This window comes from Tauraco erythrolophus, chromosome 1 (genome assembly GCF_009769465.1).
Source record: "Tauraco erythrolophus isolate bTauEry1 chromosome 1, bTauEry1.pri, whole genome shotgun sequence".
NCBI lineage: Eukaryota > Metazoa > Chordata > Aves > Musophagiformes > Musophagidae > Tauraco > Tauraco erythrolophus.
In genome coordinates, this window is record NC_141465.1 from 122,497 (window position 1) to 139,417 (window position 16,921).

The following is a 16,921-nucleotide window of genomic DNA, read 5'->3' on the forward strand; positions in this document are numbered from 1 at the left end:
GGTCCTTCCTTGGAGAAAGTTGCTCGGTGCCCCCCGATCGAGAGGCGGGGGTGTCCGGGGCTGCCCCCCCGGCGCCGGTGCGTGCCGCCGAGCTCTTTATTTAAATTGCAAATCAAGCGCCTCGGTGCCCGCCCCGCCGCGGGCGAGACAGCCCGGGTGCTGCATTGGGCGGGCGGGCGCGGAGCTGCCCCGCGGGGCCGGTGGCGACGAGCCCATGGCTGGGGGGGCCGCCCCGGCCCCCGCGGCTCTGCTCTGCGCCCTGCTCTGGGCGGCGGCGGCGGCGGGGGGCGGCCCCGGCGACAGCCCCGTGCCCGCCGCTTTCGGCCGCGTCTACCGGGGCACCGTGAACATCAGCGCGGAGCGGGTCTACGCCTTCGCCTACAGCAGCGAGCCCGGGCAGGTAAGAGCGTTCCCCGGAGCGCCGGCGGACTGCCGGCGAGGAAACCCCCCGGCCCCCCCGAGCCCGCCCTCCCTCCGCCGGTGCAGCCGGGGAGGATGGGGGGGGGGGCGGGCGCCGGTGCCGCTGCGGCTCCGCCGCCGCGCGGGAGCGGGCCGGGCGCTCCCGCCGCCCCCGCCGTCCTGCCCGCATCCTCCCGCCGCCGCGGGGCCGAGAGCCGCGGTGCACCTGCGGGCTCCCCTCGCCTTCCCGTCGGGCCTCCCCGGCGCGGCCGACGCAGCCCGGGGCTGCGGGGCGAGCGGCCGGCGGTGTCCCCGAGGGCACGGGGCGGGCGGGCGGTTTGGCGCACCCCCCCGGACGGGGGTCTGGTATCCAGAGCTTCTAAGCACAAAATGGGTTTGCAGTCTAGACGGAAATGATGAGGATAATAGTCCTACCTAAAAAAAAAAAGGGGGGGGGGGAGGTTGGGGTGTCGTACTTAATAAGCCTTTCTGAATACCGTTTTTCACACTTGAGCGCTTCTGCAGGATGGGGGTGCGCTCCCCTGGGAGGTGGGACAGGGCCGTGCCGGCGGGGTGCGGTGCGAGGATGCTGCAGGGCAGCGCTGCTGCAGCCGTGGCTGTTCGGTGGGGGGAGGAAAGCTGTCGTTTCTGTGTGCCTCGCTGGGGCGGGTATTCCCCCTCCCTCCTTTTTTGCTGTGTTTATCTCAATATCTAAGTGGTACCTTGGAAACTCTGCCCCCGTTGTTTGGATTGGGCATTAATTGCTGGATAAGATGTTCTTGCGTACCAAAAAATGGTGAATGGGGCAAATGAATCTTCCCTCCTGTCCTCAGTCACATAGGACAAGAGAAAATGGAAAACATCACTTTTTTCCACACTGTATTTCTAATGCTTCAATATGAAGGGAGTTGGTAGAGAGCATGATAAAAAGGGGAGAGGGGGAAAGCAGGGGACAGTGGTGTTAGTCATCCCTTGCTTTGCTTTACTCTGAAATGCCAGCAGATCCAGACCTTTAAAGACTCTTTTTCTTCCATTTTGTGGGCTACTGTGTAATAAAGTGCACCTGGTATTTACGGGGCAGGAGTTGTGTGTCAGGGCTATGACGCAACTGAGCCCGGCCTTACTGAACTGGTGTCACCACTGAACCCAGGAGGTCAAAAGCATGCTTTGGGCATAAACCTCCTTAAAGAAGCTGGCAGTGGTGTAAATTAGGATTCTTCGGGAGTTACAGGTATTGGGTATTATGATGAGGACCTCTTGGCAGATCAACTGTTGTCTGGGACTTGCTAGCAGAAATTCAGACTTCGGTTAAAATGAATCCAATTCCTTCTGTTGGACATACTCTTTGGAGCCATGTGTTTTGCTGGACACCTTCCACAAAAAAGTTTTCTCTCCTGGAGAACTAGGACGATAGCGGAGTGGGAGGAGGCAGGAAGGGAGTACGCAGCTGCTTGGTGGCTTTTGCTGGTATCTAAATGCATCTTCTTGCTCGACAGCTGCCTTCAGACACTAGGCTATTCCCGTGGCTGTGGAGAATTCCCAGTCCAGACCACTGCTGCACTTAAGTGGAAACTTTAGTGGACTATCCTCGTGTTCCTGTATGCCGCCGGAAAGTGAAATCTTTACAGAGATACTGAGCATATCTAAAAGTCAAGAGCATATCCAAGACGGGAAACTTCAGGTTTGAGGCTTAATATTTTTTAGTGCAGAACTCTCCAAGCACTGCCATGAACATGAATTGGCTGTGGGTGTGTGCAGCCCCCTCCGCAGCTGTAGCCCTGAACTGATAAGAAGCAAATATGACTGTGTCTTCTCTTGCCAGCCTGATCAGAGCTGGAAGCTGTTTTTTCCTGGTGGTCCTGCATCTCGCTGGTGATGAAGGTTGCTCAAAGTTTACAAGCTTGGTATTAGAAATCTTGACTTTAATCTGGGACCATGCTCTTGTGAGCAGGTTTTTCTCGTGCAAGAGTTGTGAAGATACTTAGGGCCATGCTGTCCACTGGGTAGCTGTTGGACCTTCTGAAGGAATGCAAGTCCTGCAAAAACTCGGTGTACTAGTCGTTGCCTTTCAGTGCAGTCTTTAGCCTCGAACTCTTAGCGAGTGGAGCGCCAGCCAGTGTCTGCCAGTTGCCTGCCACTTGCAAGCTCTCTGCTCTTCCTGGTCCTTTTTGGTCTCCTCCTGTCTCTGTGCTGATGGCAGGTCATCCAGAAGCCTCGGATACCTTGAGGCAGATACCACATGGACCATTAACCTTCGTTACAGAAAATTTAATTTAATAAAAAGAGCATTTTCCATGTGGAAGGGCTGCAGTGGATGAGTTTAACTGCTTTCCCTCTGAAGCAAAGAGTGGGAGGAGTGGCCTGGCTCTGAAACAGGGTTTTGTTTTCTTGATGCTGCGAGTTCTGCTGTTTTCCCCTCTCTGCTGCTCTCTCCCGTGAAGACAGGCCTACAAAGCAAGGGACAACTCAGAACCAAGGATGAGGCGTGAAGATTGGCTTGTGACCCATTAGCCCTCTGTAAATTCTCTGTCTTCTCACGTGCTGTGGCTGCCAGGACACATATGAAAATGCAGCTGAATAAAGCCGTGCTTAAATGATGGAGGAGAGAAAGGAGGGAACAAGCCTGCCACTCCTGTCTAGTACTTTAGAGATGTTGCTTTCTGAAAAGAATTGTGTGTATTTCAAAGGATGTTCTTCATCCACATAATCTTCCTTACTCCCTGGAATACAGGTATGCATGCATGAGGGAAGGGGGAAAAGCGAGTCCTATGAGATTGCTGATCAGCAGATGCATACAAGGTAAAGAAGTCCAACTCGGGGCTCTGAAGCAGAGCTGCTTTGAGACAGGCAAGTCACTTCCCTTCTGTGCAACTCCTGGGTGTGTAAAATGAAAACAAGGGTTCTTACATGCTGACCAAGCCACCTAGGTGGAACTCTGAGGCATGTATACATTGCCAGGTCTCTTCACTCTGTGTGTGGAGGGGGAAAACCCCTCCGATGTGCTGTACAGAAATACTGCACCTTGTGTCTGGAGACAGGAGAGCTGTCAGGCTTTTTTGTGCTTGGCAACTAGGATTTAGGCCTTAATTCCTCAGGTGGAGCTGTAAAAGTGAAGCTGTGCTGAGCAGGAGCACAGCCACCTCTGCTGCAAGGTCTTCTAGAGTTGGCCTGTGACCAGAGGGACCTGTCAAACTCCTTCCTCATGGTGGAAAGACTTCATTTGTTATGGGCTGCTCTTACTGCTTTTCAGGTTCTCTTTTCCTCCTCCTAGCAGCACTTTGAAATTTCCCCCTCTGCACAACTGCTTGTTTAATGTTTAACTGTGAGTGTAAAAAACACAATAATAAACCCAGCTGTTGTGCCTGTCACTGTGCACCCGTGCTCTAACAGCAGAGGTGGATGTGCACTATTAGAAATCTGGTGAACAATTAGTTGGGCAAACAGGATTGTCTTATTCTAGGATTGTTTAAACTGGAAACGTCCAGGATGGGGGGCTAAAAATGAGCACATTCATGAGCATCTCCAATTCCACGTATTCAACATGTCTCTACTTGGGAGGGAGGAAGGAAGAACTGATTTGCTGGAGCTGTCTGTGCAGTGTGTTCCTACCCAGAAGATTGAACAAGAGTTGCAAAATATTTCTGCTGGATTTACTGCTGAGTGGAGAAGGCTTTATATGACAAGTGAGAGAACCTGCTTAGTTCCATGATTGCAGTGATACAAGTGCTTCCAAAAAGAAGAAAAGATGTGTGGAGAAATACTGATGGAATTCAGAGTGAACGACTCTTTTCACCGCTGTAAGTTCTGGCAGTTGTTAATGGTTAGTTTGCAAAAAACACAAATGACGCTAATATTGTGCTTGTGGGTATTTCCTGTACAAGGTCCTGAGTGGTGCAGGAGAGTTATCATGAGCAAGAAGACGGTTGGAGACAACGAAAGTTCTTCCTAATCAGAGCTCAGGTCAGCTGAATGCGTGATTTGGAAGACACGTGGACTATATTTAGAAAACCAAGTATCTCTCAGGGGAACAAGTTTTCAGCTTTCCATTTGTAGGGAAATGGAAAGACACAGCTCTTGGGCATTCATGCAGTGCTTCTTGGTTGTGATGAGCCCAAAAGCCAAGCAGTGGGCTGCACCTATTTTAGGAGAAAGTGTGGGTGATATTTTCCTCTTCTTCCTCCTCCTCCTCCCTTGCCAGGACTAGGAACGGAGCGCCCCAATCTCTGTTCCCATATGGCCCAGCCTTACTGTAAAGCTGTGCTTGGCAGTAGATTAAGCTGTGGCTTCTCTGCTGAACAGTTGTGCCATGTGAGGATGTGTAGGCCTGGAGTGACTGTTTCCAACATGGAATCTATCTGAGGGGTGGGTGATAAGTAAAAAATTTCCTTCAGGGAATGAGTGGAGGGGCTGTGTACCCCCGTGCAGGCTTGCTAACATCATTCCCCTTCCTTCTTTCATGGCTGCAGGTGGGAAGAAGTTGGCTGACCTAAGGGAAGAGGGGAATTGATGCTAGCAAGAAGAATGGAAGTCTTTCAATTAGATGCCTTAAACTTTGTGACCCTGTAGTAGAGACCAAGTGCCTTTTCCAGCCCAAAGAGCATGGATGTATTTGGGTTCCTCTTGTCCCCTGGTGACTGGGTCTCTTACAGCCTAGGTGTGGGTGGCAGCTGCACTTGCTTTGCTTTAGGCAAGGAGCCAGAACAGGAGTTCACCCCTACATTCCTCTGGGATTGTGCGATGAGTCACTTGCTCAGACCAAAGCCATCTGTTGTAGCTGCGGGGAAACTCCCTGATCTGCTACGTGGGGCAACGTGGTTTAATGAGTGGCAGTGATCAAATCTGTGTTTGCTGTTCTTTGCTGTTTCACGTGCCAATGTAGGTCCCACTCCAGCAGCACCCATGTCAGTTACAACAACTGCAGGAGCAATTTTTTCACCTCTTGCTTCTGAGCTGGTTTTGGGCTTCATGTGTAGGACTCTTCAGGCTGCAACTAAATCCCCTGAAAGTATTCCCTTGCTCTCCTGCGTGTCTTCTCCATAATGTTAGTCTTGGCTGCAGCCCAAGTTTCAGCCCACAGCTACACCATGCATGCAGTAAAACTTTGGTCTCCTGTTTGGAGACGGCTGAGCCTGAGCTATAATGAGGGGAACAGGTGAGGTTCTGTCTTTCCTTGATGCTGAGTGGAAGCCCACAGTTTTAGCCACAAAGATGCCGTTAAAAAAACACATAAATTGAGAACGCTACAAATGTTTGAGCGAGGAGATCTCCTAAGGTCAGAAAAGCTCCTGTTATTGCAGGATCTCCAGGGCCTGAAGACTGTTGCTTTTTGGTTGCTGGCTCTAGTCTGTTCACCACAGGACACTGGAAGGGCCTCAGCACACCATTTCTGGAGCCTAATATTAAATTCCTTATGAGGCAGAAATGTAGGCACAATGTCAAATCCAGAAAAATCAAAGCAAGTTTTAGCGTCTGAATGCTCGTGTCTGAAGCCTAGCAAGGTTCAGCAGAATCCCTTTGGAATAACTTTTGTATATATAATTTGTCTTTTTCTTTAAAGAAAACAGTCAACCCCAGGAGATGACAGGGTAGGCAATGTAGAGCACACAGCATGCGGAACGCTCTCGCTGCTTCTCAGCGGGGTCTCTTGGCCGCTCCTTACCCTGCCCGGAGTCGCGCCAAAAGCTCTTGCTTACAGGAGGAAGCAGAAGGAAACTGTGAGAGAAATGACGTGGGGATCTGCTGGAAACACGCACTTGGCTGCTGTTTTCTGCAGCAGAAAACAGTCTCGAAGGCTTTGTCTCTGGCAAAAATGGGATATCCAAAGTGAAAGAACGGTGTGGGAGGTGGCTTGGCTTTGAGCTGGGGATGGGATCGCGTGTCCACCTGAGATCCCTTCAAACTTAGATCGTTCTTTGGCTTTCTGGGATTTTGTTCTTCGTGCGTTTCCTTTCCTAGAGGGGCAAAAGAGAGTACGTCTTGAAGGAAGCTATCGGTTTGCAGGCTTTAGGAAGAACACCTGAGAGGTCTGCTCTGGTTTCTTGCAGGGTGGCCCACAGACCTTCAGATGGTGAATTTGCTGCTGGCAAGAATTTTATTTTTATTTCTAATGTATAAGCTCATGCTGTCAAGCCCAATAAATTGTCATGGAACGAAAGCATCTCTTTTGAATTTGGTTGTCGTTCTAAACCTTAAAATCACTCTCTTCTTGTTGGACTGTCCTGTTGTTTAAAAGCTCATCAGGTTTTGTTGTTCCCATCAGGTTTTGCCGACCCTTCCCCACCTCTCAAGATGCTGAGCCTAAAAAAGAAAAAAAATTCTGATTAAGAGTAACTTCATCAAAAATGTCTCTCACTTTGAACTCTGTCCAAGAACAGTGCAGCAGTTTATATCACAAACGTTTGCATTCTCAGTGGAGGCTGATGTGTCCTCAAATAACTTGTGCCGAAGTCGTTGGATAGGAAGGTATGCTTTTCCTCTACAGACCTCATCTGCTATTTCAGGGGATATTTAGGGAATGAAAGAGCAGTCTTTGAAAGGTAAATTGTAAGGGTGTGCCATCTGCTCGGTTTGAGGATATAGTTTAGTATGTTGGCATAAGCGAGCGATTTCAGAAACAGCCTTCCGACCTTTCTTTATGCTGGTGTTTTTCTTTGGGCATAGAAATAGCTGCTTCGGTGTGGTTCGAAACAAACGAACAAGGGTTTAAAAAAAAGAAAAGAAAATGAGACAACACGTAGGATACATAATTCAATCCACATGCGAAGTGCCACTGAGGTGAAGAACTTGGGAGCCAGGGAAGAAGCAGGCATTTGTATTGTGACAGTAATCCCTGGCAACACATCTGGAAAGGTTATAAACTCTTTTGTTTCAAGGGTTGCCCTAGCCCAGAGCTCCAGCTGCTGGGGGTTAGGAAGACACTATTTATTAGAGAGTAATTTGTTCCTGAACTGGCTGTTCAAAAAAGGATTTATTGTTTATTTTTAATGTCTTTCTGAAGTCCGAGGGTGGTCAGAAACAGATACCTACTTCATCCAGCATGGCAACTCCTAGATTTTCTTTCTGGCTGTCCTGGAGACTCCCTAGTGACCTTGGTTAGAGGACAACATCTCAAAAAAGGAAAAAGATAAATATTAACAAGCTTTGTATTTGTCTTACTTCTATTTATGCTGCACAGATACTGTTGCAAACAAGTGAACTCATGGGAACGTCCGTGGCAGACTGTAAGTCCACACAGCGTATTTGCACAAAGTGGAACTTTTAAACGAAAAATATTAATCCTGGAACAATGTTAATGTGACTAAGGCTGTGCTTGACATACCCAGAGTCTGTCACTTAGTTTATGCTGCTTTGGATATTTAATACGCGTGGCAGAAATGCTGGAAGAAAGCGGTGAGCCAAGGCTGCTTGACAGATTGAGACTTACTGACGTTGGGGCACAAAGTCAGACGGAGAAGGGCTGGAAGGGAAGGGAATGCTCCTCTGAGCTCCACTTGTTCTCTTGTCAGACAGGAGTGGTGCTTATATCTCACGAGAGGGCAGGAAAGAGGTTCTGTAACGCCTGTCACTGTGTCTCATAACGATTTTCCTTCAAGGTCTTGGCTTCCCTCGGTTGCGTTGTCGGTGGGAAGAGCAGCTGAGTTCAGCGCTGACGGGTATCTGCTTCCTTCGCTGCCTCAATTGCTCCAGCCCACCTGGCCGAATCCTACTTCACTTAATTTCAGGTTTTATGTAAAAACGAAGCGCCTCTTTCTTGTGCAACAGCAGCCAGCAGCAATTCAGTGGCTTTTGTAGGCGTATCCTGCACTGGGACCTTCCGTAGTCACTAGCAGCCCGTGTGTTTGCTTGCCAGGTGTGCTCCCTGCCCGCCGCCTCGGCTCGGGGCCGTGTGAGGCACACGACCCAGTGCTGTCGCGACGCGGACCGATAATTCCCAACGGCCTTGCAAGGAGTCCCTTGTGTGTGGGTGCGGCGGAGAACGTGGCGGAGCCCTGGTGTGATTCGAAGGTTTTGCTTAGCGTGAGGTGGTGGAAAGGAATCCAGAGTAAAGCTCTTGAAAAGCTTTGCTTGCAGGAGAATCTGTTCTTGCAACCTCCTGCCTGCCCTTAAATTTGCATCCCTGCTGACTTAAGCTGATGTGTAATCTCTGTGGGAAATGCAGACTTAATAATCAGTCCAAGGACTCTTTTGTGTCAACAAGAGCCCGGTTTATTTTGCTTAATGTTTGCAGCCATGTTGGTCCTGCTCAGCTGTGTGAATTTGGGACCGGCTCCTGCCTCTTCCCATCTAGAGAGTGGAATTAGATGCACTTCTTTTCTTTCTTTCCTTTTTATTTTCTCCCCTATCTCCAGGGTGGTGATGGAAGTGAAGTACAAATATTTGTCTTTCCAGGTCTAACACGTTTTTACATAGTGCTGAGAGCTCTCTCTTTATTCAGCTGTCTAACTTCTCTGTCCACCTCGAAATACAGAAAAAAGCTCAAAGTCGATCATCTGAGAAACAAAACTGTCCTGAGCTTGGCTGGTCAGTGGGGATGCACGTGGCAAAGGCTTGGCCATGGGAAGGAACGTGAGGAGCTGACGTCTGGAAAGCAGCCCTGACCCTGCCTCAGCCCTGCAACGCAAAAGGCAGCAGTATGGTTACTGGTGACAAACATCCGTGCAGGACCTGGCTGTTCAAGAGAGCATTTGGGACACGAGAGTGTTTCCCAAGACCCACCCTGGACTGTCCCACCTCAAACCTAACTGCAGGTATCTGCAGGAGGTGAGGATTTCAGCTTGGAAGGTACAGATGAAGTCTGGCACTGCATTATAGCACCAGTATAGGCAGCCTCCATCTGTGTGTGGACAAGGAAGGGGAAGGCAGAGGTGCAAATAGTTTTCTGTGGTGCTGGAAACGATCTGCACCTGAGCGAAGTCCCTCAGCAGTGGTGGTGTTGCAGCAGTGGTGGCAGCCTGGCTGACCCTCTTACTGACCAGGGGAAACGTCCTCCTCATCTCATCAGTGCTAGATGAGTATGGGTGGATGCAGAGGAGGCTCATAGTCGAGTGTGGGATTATTGTTATTATTATTATTTTTGATAAAAATTGTGAGTTTTAGCTGGAGTTCCTCTTTTCTCTACATGCAACATAGTTAGGATCTTCTTTGTTGAGAGGGAGGGGTGTACGTAATGGGAGCAGAGGTTCAGTAGCAGGGAGGGGTTTTCATGTCAGAACTGCTTGTTCTTAAAATGAAATAGTCTTTGGAAAGGTGCGGATGGAGAATGATGTTTGCACTAAATAAATCACCTTTTTTTTCCTTCTCCTCTTGCTTTTTTCCCACTCTTCTAAAAATATTTTGCTGGAGATGATACCCTTGAGGCAAAAACCAAATACTGACTTTCAAAGGGAGAGATGGTGCTACTGGCACTGGCTCAGTGGTGAGGTCATTAGATCTGCTGTGTGAAAATGTGTGTGTTGTCCATATCAAGGCGACAGAATCTAGAAGCAAAACATGAATTAAAAGTTTAAGGTAGGTTAATTGGAAGGAGGCCTGAAAAAGCACAAACATCAGTTCATAGGTGATGCATTGTTATCCCTGTCCCTTGTGATGCTTTTGCTAGACAGTTCCCCCAGCCAGGCAAAGTGTCTTTCTCCAAGACACTAATTAGAGTTCCTTCCACTCTGTAGCACAAAATCAGAGTGATTGACAGCAGATGAGAGAAGCCCTGCTTGCAGTTAAGTGTTAATCCTTTCTCTGCTTTCCCAAGCTTTCTTGTAGTTGCACTGAGATTCTGCTGAACTTTGTTGCTCTGATATCCCCGAGCTCCTTTACAAGTGGTGGGGAGGATCTGGAAGGACTGTTAATTTGGAACTCCTTGAACAGGTTTGGCCCACAACAGGCAAATCCCACCTGTTTTATTGCTGTGTTTTGGAGGAATAGCTGTTACATCAGGCGGGGGCCCATCACCCAAAGCTTTGTGCTGCTGGGAGCTGCTGCTGTATCCCTGAGACCTGGGGAGGGGGGAGAGTGGAGCTGCATCCTGGGGTGGGGATCTGGCCCCTCTGCTGGAAGCGCAGCATCTGCCCAGGAGAGGCCCTGTGTTACTGTGGTGATGGTGGCAGGGTGAATAACTGATGGGCTGGAATCTGTCCAACTTCTTAATCACTCTGTTTTTTTCCTGGGCTTTTGTTATAAAGATTTGGATGGGCTTAGGTGGCGCGATGCTCCGGATTGATCTGGGCTCTGTGCAAACATAGGAAGAGCAGAGGTATTCACTGCAAGTAAATTGTTACTATATCGAGGTGAAATTTAAATTACACTGGGATCTTCTCATTGAGCTGCTGTGTGAACATTGCTTGTGACTTGCTGATGTTCCTCTCTGTCTGAAGCACCCTGTTTGAGTGTGGCTGGGGAAGCAGTTTTGCCTGTGGAGAGTGCAGAGAGAAAGGTGAGAGGAGTGAAAGAAGCGTGATGGAATCATACCTGATCTCCAACCTGATCTCCTACAGTGGGCAGTTCTTCACTTTCCCAGTCCCTGCCTTTGCCTTCTGTGACTTGGGCTGCGCAGCGGGAGCACTTGCCAGTGAAGACTCAGGCAAGAAGTTGTTGAGTACCTCAGCCTTCTCCATCTCTGGGGTGACCAGGTCTCCCGCTGTTGCTCACCAGCCTGGGCTGCAGCACCAAAGACACTGTTGCATCTTCCACAGCCAGGAGGAAATGGCCTGCCTCTTGTAGGCAGGGTCTGTATTTTGAGTTAATTAGTTAATTAGTTATTTAACTCAGTCCAGCTGGCTAATAATGATTGGATGCCATATCCCGCGTCCTTCCAGAGAGGTCTCACGTTTTCCCTAGTCCTCCTTTTATCACTGACAGACCTATAGAAGTTTTTCTTGTTGCCCTTGATGTCCCTGGCCAGATTTAAAATGTGTATGTCTTATCTACCTGATACGCTTTCATCAATTAAAGGCCTCTAATGGAGACGTACTGTCTCTTCTGCTGAGTTATGCCTTCTCACACCCTGTTTTCTTGAGCAATGTCTGCAGCTCTGGAGAGAGAGCTGAAATTTGTTCTTTTCAAATGGAAATGGTTCCATTTCCATTTGGTGCAAACTGCTTGCTCGCTTCTCAAAGCAAATACTAAACTGAGGGCTGTCTATGTTTTGTGTGCGTTTGCTCCATTTTGTAACAGAAGTCATTCAGGTTGCTCCCAATGGGGTAGGTGGAAGCCACTGAACTGTCTTCCTCTTACGTCCGCTGCTTTTTTTTGTCCACTGTGTCGCGTCTGACAGTCACCTCTGACGTGGGGACAGGGCTGTGAGTCTGGATTGGAGCAGCAGCAAGGAGGCACTTCTGTAAATGACCTCTGGATCTGAATAACCAGTCCAGTGACAAACACTGCAGATCTCCCTGTGGGTATTGCCAGCCTTTAGGTCAGACTGAGGAAGGGAACAGGCTTCTCCCACCTAGATTTGGAGCTGTCTTGTTCTTTGCCTTTGACTAACACCTATCTGTACTCTCCTTTCCCTTCCCACAGGTAGATGCAGTGCGGGTGTACGTGAACAGCAGCTCCGAGAACCTCCAATATCCTGTCCTGTTTGTAGTTCGCCAACAGAAGGGAGTGCTGTCGTGGCAGGTTCCACTAATTTTTCGAGGCCTGTGAGTACTGGAGTCTCTTCTCTTGTAACATGCTGGTCTGCCAGCTGTGTCCAGTATCAGCCTTCCTCAAGTGCCAGATCTTGCCACTTGCATAGACCGCAGGGCTTGGTGCAAAGCAACCGGTTCCTTGTGCAGACCACAAGAGGCAACAGAGGTGGAGTTTGAGCTCTGAATAAAAGACTCGAATGATCTTGGCCTTTCAGATTAGTATTTCACTTGTGCAAACAGGAGACAAATTATGCCATTGTCAGAACTGCAGAACAACTTTTAAACTGCTTTCTCTCTCTTTCTCTCTCTGTTCGATCGAACTTGTTCTTCTCTCCTTGCCCTGGCTGTCGTAGCTATCAGAGGACCTACAATTACCAAGAAGTGAGTCGGACCCTCTGTCCCTCTGAGCCAACACCTGAGGCAGGACTCTCTGACCAGATCATATTTGTGGACGTCGCTTCCATGGCACCATTTAATATTGCATATGAGCTGCTAGTCACCAGGCTTGAGCACTTCCAACTTGAGTAAGCTGGGATGTGAGAATACAAATGTGATTTCTTCATGTATCTGTTGTACAGGGATTTGGTCCATCAGCCTGCTCTTCCCAGGAAAAAAAAAAAAGATTTTGTTTTTTTTCATAGAATAGTTTGGGTTGGAAACGATCTTTAAAGGTCATATAGTCCAACTTCCTCTGCAATGAGCAGGGATATCGTCAACAAGATCAGACTGCTCAGAGCCCCATCCAACCTGAACTTGAATGTTTCCAGGGATGGGGCATCTACCACCTCTCTGGGCAATTTATTCCATGGTTTCAATACTCTTATTGTAAAAAAAAAAAAATAATTCTTCCTTATATCTAGTCTAAATCTATCCTTTGTTAGTTTAAAACCACTACCCATTTTCTTTTGCTTAATCTGAAGGTACTCTGTGTGTATTCCAACTCTGAAAGTTTTAGACTTCAACATGCTGGCATTTCTTTTCTAGGACCAACAAAGCCTTTAACTTCACTGCCAGCCCTTCCCAGCCCCAGGTAAGGAGGAGTCCTGTGTAGCATTGCTTGGATGTCTTACCAGATCCAAATGGTTGATGTGGTCCTTTGTTGGAGATGGTCATTTCCCTCGTAGGATGCAGGGAGACTTCCTTACTGTTCAATTTTTTTGTGGATATATTGAAGAGGTAGCTGTGCCTCTGCCCTTCTAAGGGCATGTTTGGGTCTTCTTGCAAAGCAACTAAGTGAACCAAGAACCATGGCCAGAGCAAATGAATGGTATCTGCAGTTCAGGAAATTCCAGAAATGTATGGAAGTCCAGAGGCCATTGGACTGCTGCACTTCATGGAAAGTGAGATGGTGTGCACCAATGTCTTGTTCCAGCCAGCACTGGTCCAGTTGCCGTAGCATGACTAGCCAAGATGCAGTCTTTACTGGAGAAAAATAAATATGTAAATAAATAAGCTCTAGAGGTGCAACAGAACTCGAACTGCTATTCCTTGCTCAAGGCAGCAGGTCAGGTTGTGAGGTGATAAATGAAATGCCTGACAAGTCTGGTTATTAGCTCAGAAGAGAGCACGTGTGCACAGCACATCCAGCCGAGCAGCCTTGTGTAGAGCCCTGCAGATACTAAAAGTCCTCTCTGGAGTGAAAATACTGTTGGCAGTAACGATAGTGATGCAGAAGCTCCTAGAGCTGGGAGAGTTTGTAATTTACCCAGGCTGTCTGGTACTCCATTTTGGTTGTTGCTATCGCTGTTAGTAACACCACTGAATTTTAGGTTTCCTATTACGAGGGATCCCAGCTAATCTTTTCTGCTGCCACATGTCTTAAGCTGGTTTGCAGATGCACACAGTATTTTATACTATGGAAGCACAGGGAATGGTGGTGGCTCTTTATAAGCCCTCATTAATCGTGTAATTTGAATATAGAGTGTTTAGGATCTGGCCTGGAATTAACTTTATGACTTTGGTTTGTTATTTGTCACAACTAATAATATGAAATTGGTGCATTTTAATTAAAGGCCAGGTGTAGAAAGTAGAAGATGAGTGATTCTTAATTGGTATAATGCTGAGAGTTTTGTAAATCGAAGTATTAACTAGTCTGCAGGGGGAAGAGGAAAAAAAAAGCAATTCAAAATCTCCATGACTGTTGGAATAGCCCTAAGCTGGAAAAAGAAAAGTATAACAACTGAAGGAGCTGTTTTCCGGAACCCAGCTCATGCTTGAGGGCAAAAGGAGAAATTAGATACGCTCGTATAGGTCAGGAGTGTTGCCTGGATGTGTTCGTGCCACCCACAGTCAGTGCAGGAGACAACTGGAGATCTCAATGCTCCTTGTGTTAATTCCGTACTCTGGTAGAAGCGTGGCTTAAAAAGAAAATTATAGAAGGGTCCTCATGGGTGACTTCATCAAGGACCTAGAGCTTTCCAAGGGTGGTGCGCCTGGGAAATGAAGGAGCTCAGACCGCTGGCGTCCTTTCTTGGCGGAGATAAAACGTGCTCTGCTGAAGAAACCGGCTTGGTGAGTTTTCAGTTTGCAAGGGCTTGCGGTTGGAGCCAGCGATCCCTCAGCAGTGAAGGGACCCTGCTTGGAGGGGGGCGGTGGGAATGAATGCTTTAGTAGAAACGGGAAAACTTGGAGAAAGCCTGGTTGATTTCTTACTTATCGCTGCCTTTCTGGTTTTGGGGGACCTAGTCCTTGGGAAAGGGATGGGGAAGGGTAATCAGAAACGGGTGGCCCTTGTCAGCACTAAGGTCCATGTGGCATGAAGGGAGCTCGCCAGTTGAGAATGGCTCAGGTTATGGTTTTGGAGCAGGAGCTTCAGTAGTTTCCCTCCCCATGGGCTATGCCCCAGAGCAGCAGCAGTGCTGCCAGATGACCATAAGGAAGGGAGGAAGGTGGCTGGTGGCAGCCCTCAGCCTGTGTCCCCTCTGAGGTGGGGTGAGGTGCCCGTCAGCCCCTCGCGGTAGCTCTGACTGTGAGCCTGAGCTCTCAGGGTCTGGACTTGGAGCAGGACAGTGGGAGCCCGTGCAACGAACCTGCTTGCAGGGGTGGGCACAGAAACCCTACTTCTGCAGCAGCTGGCTGGTGGAGTACATCGCACTTTTACTGGAAAAGTACACAAATAACGCTGTTGCCTGGGACGTCTTTTGCCCAAATCTTGAAAAGGCCCTTGCTGAGACAGTGAAGGGACAGACTGTCCTGTGGGCCTGCTCAAAGCATGGAAGGACAGGAAACACCATTCCTTGCCCCCAGAGGTAAAGTAGGAATATTGGCAGATGTTAGTCTCTCCCAAAATTTTTCTGAGCTATAGCTGAATTATTTTCAAAGCTGAAGTGAGAAGCGAAAACCTCCATTACTCTTTGCCCTCAAACCCAAACAAACCCAGAAAACCTAAATCCTGCAACTGATATCAGGCATTTATCAATGAAACTCTTGACAGAGTTTCAACCGTTTGACCTAACGCTTTCCACAGTCTGTCTTTGAGGCAACCTGTCTGAGATAAACTCCGTGATATGTGCCGTATGTAAAGTACAGCCAGCAGTATGGAAACGTCTGGAAATTGCTCATAGCAACATAAAATGGAGCAGGGTATAAAATGAAGTCACTTTAGCTTGATCAGGTGGAAAGAAGCTTAAGGGGAGCAGAAGCTATGCTGTATCTTGCGTGTTGAAGATGTCTGTGTCCAACAGCATGCCTGTGCAAGGGGGAGGGCTGTCTGTAGGTATTTAATCTGCTCTTCTGTAATGTAAGGTCCTCATTTGAAATCTGAATTTTTGGGAAAGCCCTCCGCAGCCAACACCAAAGCCCAGCTCAGGCTGCGCAGGTACCTTGCGGAGGCTCTGAAGCGACTGGCAGGGGCGATCTCTGGGCCATAACTCTCAGTACTCTGCTCTCTCCTCAGTATTTTCTCTACAAGTTTCCTCAGGATGTCGATTCAGTCATTATTAAAGTGGTGTCTGATGCAGTCTACCCGTGCTCGGTTGTCTCCGTCCAGGATATTGTGGTAAGTCTGAGCAGATAAGAGTAAGGAGCTGCCTGCTGGAGCTCTGTGCCCTCCTGCGAGGGACTCTGTGCCCCAGCAGAAGGAGAAGCCCTGGGCAGGGCTTCGCCCTGCTGTGGTGGTGGTGAAGGGAGCCCCTGAAAGAGGAACGGAAATCCTGTGGGGAGGAGGCAAAGACGGAGATGCTGAGTTTGAGCAGGGCGTACGCAGGTTTTTGTTGCCAGTAGGTGAACACGCGGCGCCTCTCCAGCCTGTCCATAAGGCGTTTGCTGTGTTCCCCTTGTGAGGTTAATGCCCTGCTGTCGTGTGACGTGGGTCTGCCTCTCTGCACAGTGGTGATGGATGGGATGCTGGCGGCCGAGGGAGAGGACAGTGCTGTTCCCTGGGCTCTCCCCTGGCTCATGGCAGCATGGGGAACTTCTGATTTCCAGGCATAAGGTCTCTTCTTTCCAATTCCATTTCCTCTCTATGCAATTACTCATTCCCTTTCCTGGGAAGGGAAGAGCAGCTGTTCCCTGCCGTGGAGGCTGGCTGTTGTTTGCAGCTGGGAAGTAGCCCCATATTTATCCTCCTTTCCCACCTCCCTGAATGGTGCAGGGACCTGCAGTATAGGAGCAGCAAGATGGTTACAGGAGGTGCAAGATGCCTTGGCTGCTGCCTCTGAAGTCCTGGCCATTGCCTTTAATACCTGGGGCGAGGAGAGAAATGGGTGAGATCGACTCCTGCCCACGTCCCTGTGTTTGGATGGTAGAAGGCAGGAGGGGAGACTGTCACGGGTGGGCTTCAACCTGTCAGGTACTAAGCGTAGTGGGGAAGAGTAAGACGAGGGCAGGCGCTTGGCACAGAACAGAGACCGCAGAGCGTGCGACACAGCCGGCGTACAGCTGACGTGTGCACTGCCCTCTGG

General features: G+C 49.0%; 1 protein-coding gene across 2 annotated transcripts in view; it reads left to right on the plus strand.

Moving 5' to 3' along the window:
• The first annotated feature begins 214 nt into the window (after positions 1 to 214).
• The window catches only part of SIDT1 (SID1 transmembrane family member 1), a 39,638-nt gene continuing 22,931 nt past the window's right edge, over positions 215 to 16,921 (plus strand). For both annotated transcript variants that reach the window (XM_086631769.1, XM_086631854.1), the window contains exons 1-5: positions 215 to 400; positions 11,911 to 12,032; positions 12,374 to 12,544; positions 13,005 to 13,050; positions 15,916 to 16,017. In XM_086631769.1, coding sequence (XP_086487895.1) covers positions 215 to 400; positions 11,911 to 12,032; positions 12,374 to 12,544; positions 13,005 to 13,050; positions 15,916 to 16,017 — 627 coding nt within the window. The remainder of the gene's footprint in view (positions 401 to 11,910; positions 12,033 to 12,373; positions 12,545 to 13,004; positions 13,051 to 15,915; positions 16,018 to 16,921) is intronic.